Source organism: Syngnathus acus, chromosome 6, assembly GCF_901709675.1.
Source record: "Syngnathus acus chromosome 6, fSynAcu1.2, whole genome shotgun sequence".
NCBI lineage: Eukaryota > Metazoa > Chordata > Actinopteri > Syngnathiformes > Syngnathidae > Syngnathus > Syngnathus acus.
The window spans coordinates 15,612,392-15,627,813 of record NC_051092.1 but is presented as its reverse complement, the minus strand read 5'-3'; the positions used below and the strand labels follow the sequence as shown (position 1 = coordinate 15,627,813).

Genomic DNA, 15,422 nt, shown 5'->3' with positions numbered 1-15,422 from the left:
GGATCTACCTTACGCGCGCGAGAGCTGTGCATGTGTGTTAAAATGATGAAAATTGGCTGACCTTTTAGTGTACAGAAATTTGCTCGATTGTGGTCTATCCAATTTGCACCGCAGAACAGAAACGCTTTTGAAAGATAAAAATGAGAGGGAAAGAGAGACATCTGTTTGCGAGCAGAAACTGATCCACACTAGTGCATGTTAAGTAAGAACCGACAGAACATGCTTTCAGGAATTGGAAGAATCAAAATTGTGAATTTAAGACATTCACATTTAATAGAAATAATTGACTGGTTGTGTTATAAGATTATACAAACTTCTATATGCGAGCTGATTCTGAGAGATTGGGTTCTTCAAATTTAAAAACAAAGAAAGACTTCTGATTGATTTGCCAGCAGTTTTTTTTGTGTGTTGAGTTTTTTTTTGGATTGGTGGATTGTTCTATCAGGAACCTTGAGATGAAAACGGTATGTGAATGTTGTGTGGTGAGCTTGGATGAATTGGGACCGATGTGATAGAAAGTCTCCTTCTTGGAGACTGTGTGTGAGATGCAAATGAGCATTGATGACTGATTGCCTGAATGAAGGGAAAATACAGGTTGAATGGTTGACGTTGTTGGACACTACTATTGAAAATTAGTAGAGCGACTTTGAAGAAAGAGTGATTTTGAGTACGTTAAATGCTAAGGAAGAAATAAATACATAAAGGAAATAAAAAGGTTGCTTTTGGATTGCTAATTAACTAGGAAAACAAAAAACAAAAAAACAAACAAACTGGAGAACCAGTAACACATGCAGAAGATGTGTGAACTGGGAAACTTAGAAGCGTTTTGGAAAGAAAGTCAAATTAAATGATGATAGAGTCATATGTGGTAAAGAACACATCCTCCCAAAAAGTTTGTCAAGGTGTGAGACATGGGCGTCGCCATGCCTCAGAAGGAGGGAGAATGTTGTATAGAGAGTGGGAGATAAAAAAAAAAAAAACAATTATGTATATACAACACTTTACTACATATAGATTCTCTAATACATATGGCGTTGTACCATTGAGTTAGATTTTTTTTCTCAAACGTTTGCTGTAAACAATTGGAAGATGATTGAAAAGTAACTGAAGAAGCTATGAGGAAGTGGTGTAGCTGTTTGGAAGGGCACGCGCTTATGCGTTTCCCTGGCTAATCAACATTATTTAACTGATAAGGGGATGGGCAAAGGAACCATCTGCTACAGGACTTAAGGTCCGTTCCTCCAGTAACCAAGATCAGAGAATCTCCTATAAAACAGGAGGCAATAAATGGGATAGCCTCTGTCATAAATGGTCTTTGGTCAGGAGGAGTCATTCGGAAGTGCTCAAACACTTCTCGCAAACACTCTTATTTGCCCAATTCAAAAGGGCAATAAAATTGAAGAACAGTCCCTGGCAGATTACATGATCAGAACGCTCAGACTGACAGAGGTGTCAAATGCAAATTTACTGCCGCCTGATCTTTCATCCTCACAGGTCGACAACCCCATCAAGCCAGGAGACTGGGTCTACATCAAAGTCATCAAAAGAAAGAACTGGGCCAGCCCACGGTGGGAGGGACCATTCCAAGTCCTGCTGACTACCCCCACCGCAGTAAGGAGGACCATTCCAAGTCCTGCTGACTACCCCCACCGCAGTAAAGATCGCTGAACGGCCCAGCTGGATTCACCTCAGCCACTGCAAGTTGCAGAGAGTGCTGGACCCCTAATTCGGAGTGGTGGGGAAGACTAACTTCAAAGGAGTCCTATCGTTTAGGGTGGGACGTCTCAATGTTGGTGAAGAAAACAACGATCCCCACTCCGCTAGGCGAGGGGATGTCCCGGTGTCTCTGCCATCCTAGTAGCAACGGGGCTCCATATGCCAGATGGATCCTCTGCTGCGTTGTGGTTGGAGCGTGCTATGGTCTATGGACTCAACTGAACAGACCAATTGACAATGTTGACCGTGGAAAACGATGGTCACACGATGAGAACTTTGAGGACTGGTCATGGGACCCCAGAAACCCATACGAAACCAACACTTGGTACCGATACGTCAAATTCACTGTGAGATCGCACACACAGGAGGGCTGCTATGTGTGTTCCAAACTCCCTCCGTCCTCCACACAAGTTCACTTGGAGGCCAGAGCAATGAATGTCACTGAAGCGAAATGCATGGCATCCATGGGAGGAGTTGGATATCAACACCGTGCTGTCACAGTTAGTGATGCCGACCCGTCCCGCCCCGGACTTGCGGAAGGTACCTGTGATCAGCTTTTCTGGACAAATCTCAATGTGACTGTTAAAGGACGAACACTGCCGCAGGCGGCCTTCACAGACCGGCCACCTGGAGTGAACTATACGTGTTACATCCAGGGAAGTGAGACCCACAAATGCATTGACAGAGGCTGCTCTCCAGGAGGGAACTGGATGGGAGCTTTGGACATCGCCACTGAGTGTCAGGATAAGAGAGCCATTTCAGGTGGTGAGGGCTCTCCGACCAACATGGCTGCACCATCAAACGGAACATACTTCATACAGAATGGCTGGTGGCTTTGTGGTCACAAGGTTTATCCGATGCTGCCCGCCGACTGGACAGGAGTGTGTGCACCAGTGTGGGTGACAGACCACACCTACAGGATACAACATCGTCAGCTGATGACAGCACACAACTCTTCTGGACGTCGCCGCAGGGCGATTACAACCTTTGACCCCCATGACCCTGTCTGGGGTGCAAATGTTCCGGACGACCATAAAATATGGCCTGTCGGAAACAAAGTTGTTCATGCGATTTTTCCTTGGATCGGAGTTGGAAAACAATCTCTCTTCATCGAGACACTGAACTATCGTTTTCAATCCTTTGTGAACCTCTCACTGCAAGTCGATGATGGACAAAATAGAGAGATCCAGGCTATTAGACTAATGGTCTTGCAAAACAGGATGGTTCTGGACTTGTTGACGGCAGCACAAGGTGGTGTGTGCCACATCATTGGGACTTCCTGTTGCACATACATTCCAGGAGATAACGACACGCACATCAAGGAAGCCATGAACTCACTGAGGAATTTACAGCAGGCCATGTCGGAGGATAACATCCCACATCAATGGGATTTCTTTTCATGGCTATTCTCTGGCGCGTGGTGGCAGTTGCTGTTGAAACTTGTGACTCCTGTGCTTGCTGTGCTGGTATTGTTGTGCTTGTTTACGACCTGTGTTATCCCGTGTTTGAAGTCTGCTGTGACAAGGTTTGTGTCTTCTACCGTGGCACAAGTGCATATACAACATCTTAGAGATGACGGATGTGATGACTATGATGTGCTGCGAGACGTGGATTGCGTAGATGCTGTTTGGCTCAGCATTCTTTTACAGAAACTTGATGATTTGACCATCGAAAATGCCTTGCAAGTGATGGGTACAATGATGTACTGTTTCTGTGTTTTTCTTTTTCTTTTTTTATTGATAACATTCTGGTCGCCTAAGGCAAAGGGGCCGTGTAACTCTTTTCCTGCATTTAATCTGGCCGCAGGTTTTTCAGTTGCACACAAAATTTGGACTGGAGCATTGAGGGAAATACCTCGTCTTCACTGGAAATTATTGCTGTCATTGTATTTTCTTTCTTATGTTTGATTGATCGGGTTTGACATACTCACATGATAAAACAGGGGGGATATGTTAGGGTTTGCAGAATATCTTCATCGTATGATTATGTTGGAATGTAACCTGTAATAATTTACCTAGCTTGTCCTGTCTTACCAAAAGTAGTAGACCAAAGTGCTAAGATCTTTTCACCTGATTGACTAGCTGCAGAGGAAGCAATCAAAGTTGCTTTGTTTCCACAAAGTCGTAAAAGGCCCCCTGCTATGCTTTGATCAGCAGGGGAGCGGCTTCACCCCATCCTGTGTTCCCACACCCCCACTTTCAACCCCACTGTGTTTCTTCTCAATAAATATGTACCTGATGAGGCCTGAGTCAGACTTCATTCGACCATCGCTGTAAGCACAGCGACGAGTGAACTCTCCGCCTGCAGGTGTCTGAAACGACTAACTTGTCTCCAGTGTGGTTCTTGCAAAATAAGTTAGAGTGAACACTACCCTAACAGGGGCGCACGCCCACAGGAAAAAAAATCGAACATCACCCACGCCGTTCGCTGATCGCTAAAACAACATCCGGGTCCGGGAGGCAAACGGTGAATGGATAACATCGCGCACATAGAATAGCGCAAGCACATTCGCGCAAGACCGAAAGAAAAAAACGGCATGAAAATGAAGGATCGAAAAAGCTCGATTTTTTTCAACCGGGGCGCAGGGAGTCCTAACCGGGGCGCCGCCCCGGCTCGCCCCGGCTTGGCTACGCCTCTGGATCAAATATTCAGGGAACACCACAAAAAGAACGCACTATCACAAATTTCAATGCACTAAACAAACATGTGACAAACTACTTTTGATTTTGCACTACATGTTGTATTATTGGCCATATTGAACAGTTCAAAGAGTAGACACCGTGTAATGTTAAAATTCTATATAAAGAGTTATAAATTAAGTTATTTTTGTTTTATAGAAGAGTTAAATAACAACATACATATTTTATTTATGTATGCTGGTATTGCAAGAGAATGTTTTTTTTTTGCATTTGGATTAGAACATATGGTCAATGTGTAATGTTTACTACATTCATTATAAAGAACTTATTTTTGTTTTGTAATTAAATAGTTCAGTAATGCACTTTAAAGTTAATGGTATTACAAAAAAGAAAGAATATTCATTTTTCTTTACTTACTTATATGAGAAAAAATATAGGAATTTGATAAAGTTCAGTGTTAAAATAAGCACTTTGTACACTACAATATTCTTGTAATTTCCTAAATAAAGAGTTTGCAGTACCTTGTTGATTTTGCGTATGAATTGTTATAAGTCAGGATATTGTTCTATATCGATCGTAGGGCACTATATCGTGATGTATCGTGAATGAATCACAGCAGGCTTTAAGATATCGGCAAATATCGTATCGTGGTTCTTTGTATCGATATGATATCGTATCGTGACAAAACCCGCGATTTACACCCCTAATTCCAATCGGACACAGAGGAGGAAGACTTCGATGGTTTCAGTGCACAGGAGGAAGATGAAGACGGCTCTTTACTGGCTCTTTTTTTACTTTTACCGGTATGTTTTTTAAACCAGCCCTGTTAGTGCTGTGCTACCGTGTTGCTGCTGTGTTACAGCCGCGTCTCAGTGACTTTTACCGGTATGTTTTTTTTAATCCAGCCCTATTAGTGCTGTGTGACTTGATTGATTGATATCTTTATTTCGAACATCCATCCATCCATCCATTTTCTGAACCGCTTAGTCCCCACGGGGGTCGCGGGAGTGCTGGAGCCTATCCCAGCCGTCATCGGGCAGTAGGCGGGGGACACCCTGAACCGGTTGCCAGCCAATCGCAGGGCACATAGAGACAAACAACCATTTGCACTCGCACTCACACTTAGGGACAATTCGGAGTCTCCAATCGGCCTACCAAGCATGTTTTTGGGATGTGGGAGGAAACCGGAGTGCCCGGAGAAAACCCACGCGGGCCCGGGGAGAACATGCAAACTCCACACAGGGAGGGCCGGAGGTGGAATCGAACCCGCACCCTCCTAACTGCGAGGCGGACGTGCTACCCAGTGAGCCGCCCTATTTCGAACATCCAAAACAAAAAAGAAAAAAAAAGAAAGAAAAAAAAAACACTCTAAAGTGCCACATATAAGTCCATACAACAAACAAACAAAAATAAACCAACAAACAGAAATAAATAAATTAAATTAATTAATTAATAATAATAATAATACATAAGTAAATAAACCAATAAAGAATGCTCGAAAAGGAGTAGGAGGAAGCATAGCTTTTTAGATTCCTACCCCTTTCTCACTTTATCCATTAAACCGACGATTCAACATATACTGTAATTCTACAGCAGAACACAAGTAGACACACTTATTTTTCTGTTTCATTTTTACTTACTTCCGTGTTGCTGTGGTATAACTGCCGCGTCATAGGCAGTGTTTGGAAAAAATGTTAAGGTATGTTATTAAAACTTTAAAAAGGCTTTCTGTGTACCATCTTTCTTTGTAAATAACTCGCGTGCATACTTCCGTGTTGCTGCGGTACGACTGCTGCATCACAGGTAGCGTTTAGAAAGACATGTTAAAGTATGTTATTAAAACTTTAAAAAGGCTTTCTGTGTACTGTCTTTCTTTGTGAATAACTCATGCGCACGTGCGGCTTATAGTCCGGTGCGGCTTATATAAGAAAAAAAACTAAAATAACCCAGAATTTTAGCTGGTGCGGCTTATAGCCCGGTGCGGCTTATAGTCTGAAAATTACGATAATTTAATGTGCATCTAAAAGATAACCTTAAAATGAGGGCACAACTAGATACGATATGCTTTATAGTGTGTTATATGTTTTTCAAGGTAGACGAATGGACCGATGGGTAGATAAAAAGGTACATGGACAGATATTGTTGATGAAATGAGAGACAGACAGATTTACCTCACAAGTCCAATGGGCTGGTACTTGTAGAAGACACTGTAGTTTGCCCACTCCTCGTACAGTAGCTGAGAAAGACAGTAGACCACAGTTGTTAACCCAGCATGTCAATGTATGTCATTCCAAAGAACTCATGCAGTCAATACATATACCGTATCTTCCGGACTATAAGTCGCTCTGGAGTACAAGCACCAGCCATAAAATGCATAATAAAGAAGAAAAATACATATTAAGTTGCACTGGAGTATAAATTGCATTTTTGGGGGACATTTACTTGATAAAATCCAACACCAAGAACAGACATGTCATCTTGAAAGACAATTTAAAATAAAAATAGAATAGAAGCAACAACAGGCTGAATAATTGTTTCCATGACACATAAACAACGAACTGAGAACGTGCCTGGTATGATAACATAACATATTAAGAGTTATTCAAATGACTATAGCATGAATAACATGCTGACAAGTTGACCAAACCATCCGTGTCACTCCAAATCACTAAATCCAATGAAATCTTTATCCTCTGTGTCACTTATAAACAACTCCGCGAACCCCGGAAGTAGAAGATGGAGCGCTTCCTCTTCTACCTGACTTACGTCAGACTCATCGTCAGTTGCAGTTCCAATTATTCCACAGGCCTAGAGCGCCCTCTTGCCGTTTAGTGTGAAAATAACATGTGAAATGATATAACGTGTTAATAATTTCACACATAAGTTGCTCCTGAGTACAAGTTGCACCCGCGGCCAAACTATGAAAATAAAACTGCGACTTATAGTCCGGAAAATACGGTACATTCGATACAAAATGCATGGTTTGCATCATGTATTTTAGACAGTTTTTAAATATCTTTTCTTGTTCACAACCAAAACACAATTACCGTAATTTTCGGACTATAAGTCGCGGTTTTTTTCCATAGTTTGGGTGGGGGGGCGACTTATAATAAGGAGCGACTTATATGTGTTTTTTTTCAAAAACTTTCACAAAAAAAAAAAAAAAAAGTGAAACCGCGATAAACGAACCGCAATGTAGCAAGGGATTACTGTAATTTGAATTTCAAGTGACGTCAGCAGCGCGACGTCGCGTCTCTTTCACTTCCGTGGATTGAAGTCGGGGGCCGGCGCTCGGCCGGGTGGCTGTCCAGGGACGGTGGATGGGGCTCGGACAATGCTTTTACGCACGCCCGGTCCTACTCTACCGAGCTGTCTTTCACCTCCGTGGATGGAAGTCGAGGGCCGGCGCTCAGCCGGGTGGCTGTCCGGGGACGGTGGATGGGGCTCGGTCATGGCTTTTACGCACGCCCGGTCCTATTGTATGGAGCTCTCTTCCACTTCCGTGGCTGGAAGTCCACGCCGCCACACGCCTGGAAGTTTGTTTTGTTAAATAAAGAGCCGTTTACCAAACCCACGTCTTTCCTTGAACTTTGTTAACGCTACAATATAGTTATATAGTAGATCTGTGGAATAACGACGAGGCTGACGTCAGGGCGCACACGCGGCGTTGTTGACAAAGGACGAGGAATTTGATCGATGGATTTAATGATTTAGAGTGCACAGATGGTTTGATAACATTATTGATTATATAATAGTTATTTGATATATAATTTATATATCGTTATATGGGCCTGTGGAATATTTTGAAGTGCAAGAGCCGTCAGCGGCGCGCACGCATTGTTGACAAAGGACGATTGATGGATTTAATGAATTGGAGTGACACAGATGGTTTCATTAACGTGTTATTTATGTAATAGTTTTTTGAATAACTCTGAATTTTACGTCAGGGCCATTCTCAGCTCTTAGTTTGTGTTTATGTCACGTTAGCATACCTATCGTTTAGCCTGTTGTTGCTCGTTCATGACTGTTCTTGGTGTTGGATTTTGTCGAATAAATTGCCCCCCAAAATGCGACTTATACTCCGGAGCGACTTATATATGTTTTTTTCACTTTTTTGGGCATTTTATGGCTGATGCGATTTATACTCCGGAGCGACTTATAGTCCGAAAATTACGGTATACAGTAATTAAGGTAATGACATTATAAACAACATTTTGTGCAAGACAAAATCCCAAGTTTTAATGCAATGACAAGAAAAGTCGACTCCCAGGAACTTCACATTGTTGACACCATCTATAAAGTACCATCAGAATTTAGTGGCGTATGCTAGAGTTTGCTAGCGCTCTTACCTTTCACCAAACTACACTGTATACTGTGGAATCTACACTACAACACAGCATTACCTCTATACTGTGTGCAGATTTGCCATTGTTATTGATTAAACCCACCAGGGTTGTGTCATTCACAAACCTAATGATGAGGTAATTGCTGAGCAAGCTAAATAGCAGGGGATTGAGGATGCCATACTTTCAGGCGGGAAAGCCTGATTTTCAACTCTATCTCCAACGCAAGTCTGGACCAGTCATTTCTCCCGCTAATCTAATTTTACAGTAAACAGTTTACATTGTCGGAAACGTGATGAGACGCAGCTTTTCTTTGCCGAGGGGAGAGACTGCTTCGCTCAGACTCACTGTCAGAAGCTTTTCAGCAACTACTCATCCTCAGACATAGCCTCACCAGTATTTTTAATGCCTCCTCTACTGTATATTTTAATAGACAATAGTGACCTACAAATTTTCGCAAAAATCAATGATGCTGCTCATAAAAACTCGGCGGCGACGGCCCAGCAGTGCAAACGTTTTTTTTTTAATGAATAGGGCCGTTAAATTGACGGTTGCGGTAGTTGAAGGAATAATGAGTCATAAATATAATTTTTGGGGAAGCGAGTGTTGAATTCCTGTTGTTCTGCTACTGTTATGATAGAAAGTTGAGGACCTACTTGCAGGTGCCAGTGTCTACCTTTTACAGCCGGGTGCGCTTTTTCACTCAAATAGGTCAAATAATATTTACCTGACTGTTGTTTCTGCGCTGCATTATTGGAGATTATATTAGTTTTTACTCGGGCAAAAATTGGTCCGCCAACTTTTTTTCAGGCCCACCCTATTAAAACTTCTAGCGACATCCCTGCGCACATGTGACTGTTTTCAGTGTGGATGCGCACTTGCGTACCACTTATGTGCACTTCTGCAAAGAAACTTATGTCACTTAATGAGGAAAACGCATTAATAAAATGGAAAATATAGGGGCAATCATTCTAACATTTTCAGAGGTTGGTGTGCGCACAAGCTAAGATGTCCACATACATTTTGGCTATGTCTCTTGACGTGTGACATAGAGGTTAAGATGGTGTGTGAATAAGTGTTGGATTTGGCCTAGACGACTGGCCTAAATGAAATTCCAAATTTCGCCAGAAGATGGTGACAAAAGCTTGACATGAGAGACCTGAAGGAGGGGGCCTGAGTAAGGGTAGTTTAAAAGTTAGTTTTTCAAAATTAATAATTATTAAACCGGAAAAGAGGGGCTTGTTGGTTGACCCAGTCAACCTCCAATGCCATTTCGGACTTCACCAGAGGATGGTTCGAAAGTTAAATTGACCTGATAGAAGATCAGTAGTCAAAATTGTTAAGTGACTAGAAAGACTTATTCTGCTAACTAGGAAAGCCCATGATCATTGTTAAGAGATGAGAATGTTAACCACAAGTAGAGAAAGCTGAAATACACTTTATTATATCTTGCTTTGTCATAATATAATCTGGGCACAAAAAGATGATTGTTTGTTGAATTGACTATTTGAGAACATGTTGTTATAAGTTGCAATGTTAACGTTAAGGTTAAACATGTATGTAGCACTGATGTGCCATTTACACATGAATGTACTAAGAGTTGAGTAAGGATGAGGGAGGGGGAGTGCTGTTTGATGGAACACAAGTGAGAGAGAGGGCCGATTGCAAATGTCACGCTGACACAAGTCGACGGACATCGCATACTAAATTGAGCATTGGAAAATTAGGGAGTCGGAAAACACTCTGATGGACTACAGCAAGTTCATGGAAATTTGGGTTAAACCGGTGCTCTAGCAACAGGATTTGTTAACCGCCGACCCACTAACAAAAATAAAAAATGTATGGTTGTGAAGGTACATTTAGAGTAAAACATATCTTTATAATTTTTGGTTCAGTTGTTTTTCCAGAATTTATTTTAGTTGATGTACTGTTATTTACTACATTGTTTGTAATATTTATTTCTGTGTATATTTATTGCCAGTATTTATCAAAAGATCAGTTATTCACAAACCCTTCACTTTGTGATTTGAAAATTAAATTAATTAATTAAACTATGTATGACTATGACTGTGTATTTATTACCAGCGTTGTATTGATCAAAGTGTGTGTGTGTGCTTGCACACAGAGCGTTGTGATGCGAAGTGCAGTGGTGTTGGAGTAGTAGTGCTCGTAGTTAGTGCATGTTGCATGCTTCTTCCTGCTTGCTACCTTCTGCTTTCAGCTACTGCCGCCGGCTAGCCCCCTGTTTCCGGGCGCGAAAAGAGGAGCCGAGTGCGTAAGTCTCCTCAGCCGGTACATAGCCTCTCCACCGTCAAGACTTCTGCATGCCTCCTCGTGGCCACACATGGTAACTGGGTGCCTCACGGCTCCAGGCCAAATTGCAGGGGATCGATCGGGGGAGCAACAGTGGGCCCCTAGGCGTGACGTACAGGCCCACCGGCGTGTGGATGTCCTGGCGCCCGCTAACCACTGTCCCAGCTATGGAGGAAATAGCACCCCCGCTGCCTTGTGGGTATCGTCTGGAACGAAAAGGCTAAGGGAGCAAACCCCGACAGGAAACCCGGCTCGGACTCCGTTAGGCAGACTCATGCTTTAAAAAAGCCTTGTTCTGGCAACTCCTGCAGCCAACCTGATGCCAAATGTATCGGTTCACCGTTCCTTTGGATGACAACAGGAAGGCCGAGAGGGAAGCCCTGATGCCTGGGAAACTCAAGGCTTCCATAAAACTTGCCCAGGCTTCTTGCGCACTGGAGAGGCTCACCAGCCACAGCAGACGCTGTGCAAAGAACACCTAACCTCCAGACACAAGAAATCTATGGTCTTTCGAGACTGTGATGCCGATGAATTGATCAAAAGATCAGTTATTCACAAACCTTCTCTTTATGATTTGAAAATTCCATCCATCCATCCATTATCTGTACCGCTTGTCCCCACGGGGTCGCGGGCGTGCTGGACCCTATCCCAGCAGTCATCGGGCAGTAGGCGGGGGACAACCTGAACTGGTTGCCAGCCAATCGCAGGGCACACAGAGTCGAACAAACATTCGCACTCGCACTCACACCTTGGGAAAATTTGGAGTGCTCAATCGGCCTACCAAGCATGTTATTTGGGATGTGGGAGGAAACCGGAGTGCCCGGAGAAAACCCAAGCGGGCCCTTCGGAGAACATGCAAACTCGACACGGGGACGGCCGGAGGTGGAATCGAACCCGCACCCTCCTAACTGTGAGGCGGTCGTGCTAACCAGTGTTCCACCGAGATGCCTGATTTTAAAATTAAATAAATTGATTAAATCTCAAAAGACTTTGAGGGGGACTGTCATAGCAATACTTACTTTTCTGTCATTTGGCTCTGCACTTTCTTCATCAATATCTCCCTATAGACAGAAAGATAAAGATATTGTACCATAAAAACACACTTACAACTTGGAGTGCAAGATTTTGACGGTGCAACGTTTTTGGGGTACTGTTTTGCCAAGACTTTAAGACTGCTGCAAATATCGGTATACAGAAACCTCAAAGTTGGTCGCGCTCTTGCACTGAAAGAAATTAATCCCTGAAGTATTGGTGAATTGCAGAAAATTGTAACACTTATGGATTTGACATTTCATTTACCCCTGCAAAATAAGATATCACCTATTAATACTCAGTAAATAAATCATTCACTTAACAATATTCTAAAATGTTCTGAAGGTGTTTGAGAATTGCAAACTTTTACATATGTTAGTTTTTGTATTATCATTAACTAATTACGAGACTAACATTAGGTTTTGTTGTTTTGCAAAGTCTACTCACATCGTGGAGAGGATAAGCAGCTGTATAGACACCACTACCTAAGAGACTGGTGATACCTGCCGGTGAAGAAAAAGTGATCATAAAATTATTATAAATCTATGGTATTAATAATAATGATACCCCCCCCCCCCAATAAATAAATAAATAAATAAATAAATACACTGAATCTCCCCTAATTTGCTCAGCGGAATCCATTAACTAATAGTGAGGCTGTTTTACATCATAACCACCCTCCCACACTGAGTTTCTTCATCCATGACTGGATCAGCCATCCTGGCTGAAGACCCAGTTTGACTTTCAAGGACAGCAGTGATACTTTGCACTGAAAGGTTATAATACAGAAACAACCACATAGTATAGTAACCACATAGACCTAGTATCATGCTCGTGCAAAAGGGTGGGCAGAGCTGCATTGACATCGACAGGAAAATTGATTCACAAATTTATTCAGAAGTTTGGCTGAAGAACACAAAACCATCTTTCACTTGAAGTGGAACTGAGAATAGGAGATGCAACAGGACAATGACCCAAACGGCAAAAGTAAATCAACAACTGAATGGCTTCAACATAAAAAAAAAAAAATTCTCAGTCAACTCAGCCAAATTCACCCAGCAATACTGACCTGCTAGGGGCCAGCTGGACCCTACCGATCTCCTCCTGGCAAGGCCCCAGCAACAGGCTGGCCATGCTGGGTGACTTTGGCTCATTTCATAGCGTGACTGAAGGTTTGGCTTTTCAAATTTTAGCTGCTTTTGCTGTTGGTCTTGCTGTTGACACCAGGTCAGCATGAAAACACAACCAAACCATGCTGGCCAATGTTGTTTTTTGTTTGTGTTTTTTCGTTTGTTTATTTTTCTTTAGCAAGGATACCAGCAAAGATGTGTAAATCAGCCTGTAATATACTGGAATTTTGTGGAAATTATCAAGGCCATAAAGGTTGTGAATATTCTGAAAGCTGATGTTTGGATTGGACTGGACATTATATGACACAACAATAAAAAACATTTCGAGACTGGAATGTTAAATGGTAATTAATATAGTAGTAAATGAATTCATTTAAAAATTGTAGTAAATAAATAAAGCAGTCAAAATAAAAGTAAATTAGTAGGTTTGCTTTGATCTTGTCTTCTGAATTGTTTCTTTTAAAGCTGTCAGACTTACTCATGCTGTACTTGGCCTTGCATTTAATCCTTTTTAGGATTTCATAAACCTAAAAGAAAAACAAAGTGATTAATGCATTACGATAGAAATATTGACAAAATGTGTCGTTCAACACTGATAGCAAGGACAAGCCATTTTTTGGTTTGGGTTCAGTTCAGCTGAGATGCCATCTCAGAGTGTTGCGACCTTCACCAAGTTAAACTGATTTTTGATCAAATGTGTTTGCATGAATTTGTTTTGTGTTTCTAACCAGCTAAACCTGGGGGCCACTGAAGGTAGAGTTTGGGATGAGGCTGGGCCGAATTGTGTTTTTTAGGCTCAGATAAAAACTTTTACACCCCTGTTCTCAAAATTAAACCACAACTTTAACATTGTAGGCTCCTGCCTACTTCTTGCTGCTAGAGAACTGGCAGAGCTTCCTCTCCCATAGTTGAGCCACATTTGGTGTGAAGGAGGAAGTAGTTGAGACCCTGAAGATGCTCATCAGTAAGTCTGGACCTGTACTTGGACTTATTGAAGTTCAAGGTAGAAAAGAGGTTTTCGCACAAGTACTATGTGCTCCCCAAAAAGACACATTCCAATCAGCACCGCACACAACCATACATATCAGAATTGCGGGTCACACTAACATTAAACTTTCATAATAAGGCGAGGGCCGCAAACTATCATCCCACAGGCCGCAATTGGCCCACAGACTGCGGGTTTGAGACCTATAAGCTAAACCAACTAAAACATTGGCAGTTGATATCCTTGTATCACTAACAGACCTCAGTTGACTTACTATTGAGCTCCTGGTTTTACTGTCAAAAAAGGAATCTTTGTCTGAAAGATCAAACCTGTTGACAGAGACGGACACAAAAGTATTACTATTTCGTCATAATAGGACAGCACAAATCCTCAGCAAGGAAAATCACTGTCGGCTGTGATGAAAGTGGCGACGAGCTAGATAGATGGATGGATGGATGGATGGATGGATGGATATGGATGGATGGATGGATGGATGGATGGATGGATGGATGGATGGATGGATGGATGGATGGATGGATGGATGGATGGATGGATGGATGGATGGATGGATGGATGGATAGATAGATAGATAGATAGATAGATAGATAGATAGATAGATAGATAGATAGATAGATAGATAGATAGATAGATAGATAGATAGATAGATAGATAGATAGATAGATAGATAGATAGATAGATAGATAGATAGATAGATAGATAGATAGATAGATACCGTATTTTTCAGCCTATAAGTCGCGTTTGTTTTCATAGTTTGGGTGGGGTGGCGACTTATACTGAGGAGCGACTTATATGTCAATGTTTTCACAAATTTTCAAAATAAAAAAAATAAAAAAAGTGAAACCGCGCTAAACGAACCACGATGTAGCAAGGGATTACTGTAATTTGAATTTCAAGTGACGTCAGCGGCGCGGCGGTTGTTTACATAAAGGACAAAGATTCGATCACGGGATGACGAAGATGACGAAGGGCCCCACGTACTACCGGCATCATTAGCGGCTTTGTTTGTAAGTGACACAGAGGACGAAGAGTTTGAAGGATTTAATGATTTGGAGTGACACAGAAGGTTTGAAAAACTATTATGGCTTTTACACACGCCCGGTCCTACTCTATGGAGCTCTCTTTCACCTCCGTGGATGGAAGTCGGGGGCCGGCGCTCGGCCGGGTGGCTGTCCGGGGACGGTGGATGGGGCTCGGACATGGCTTTTACGCTCGCCCGGTCCTACTCTACGGAGCTCTCTTTCAC

General features: G+C 42.3%; 1 protein-coding gene across 4 annotated transcripts in view; it reads right to left on the bottom strand.

The window, feature by feature from the left end:
* Positions 1-15,422, bottom strand: part of LOC119123992 (anoctamin-1) — a 105,503-nt gene that overhangs the window by 62,921 nt on the left and 27,160 nt on the right. For all 4 annotated transcript variants that reach the window (XR_005098155.1, XM_037253526.1, XM_037253527.1 and 1 more), the window contains exons 5-9: positions 14,433-14,487; positions 13,652-13,700; positions 12,491-12,546; positions 12,031-12,072; positions 6,527-6,591 (exon numbers count right to left, since the gene is read on the bottom strand). Coding sequence is in view for 3 of the 4 variants with exons in the window: in XM_037253526.1 (XP_037109421.1) it covers positions 6,527-6,591; positions 12,031-12,072; positions 12,491-12,546; positions 13,652-13,700; positions 14,433-14,487 (267 nt within the window). In the remaining variant the exon portion in view is untranslated. The remainder of the gene's footprint in view (positions 1-6,526; positions 6,592-12,030; positions 12,073-12,490; positions 12,547-13,651; positions 13,701-14,432; positions 14,488-15,422) is intronic.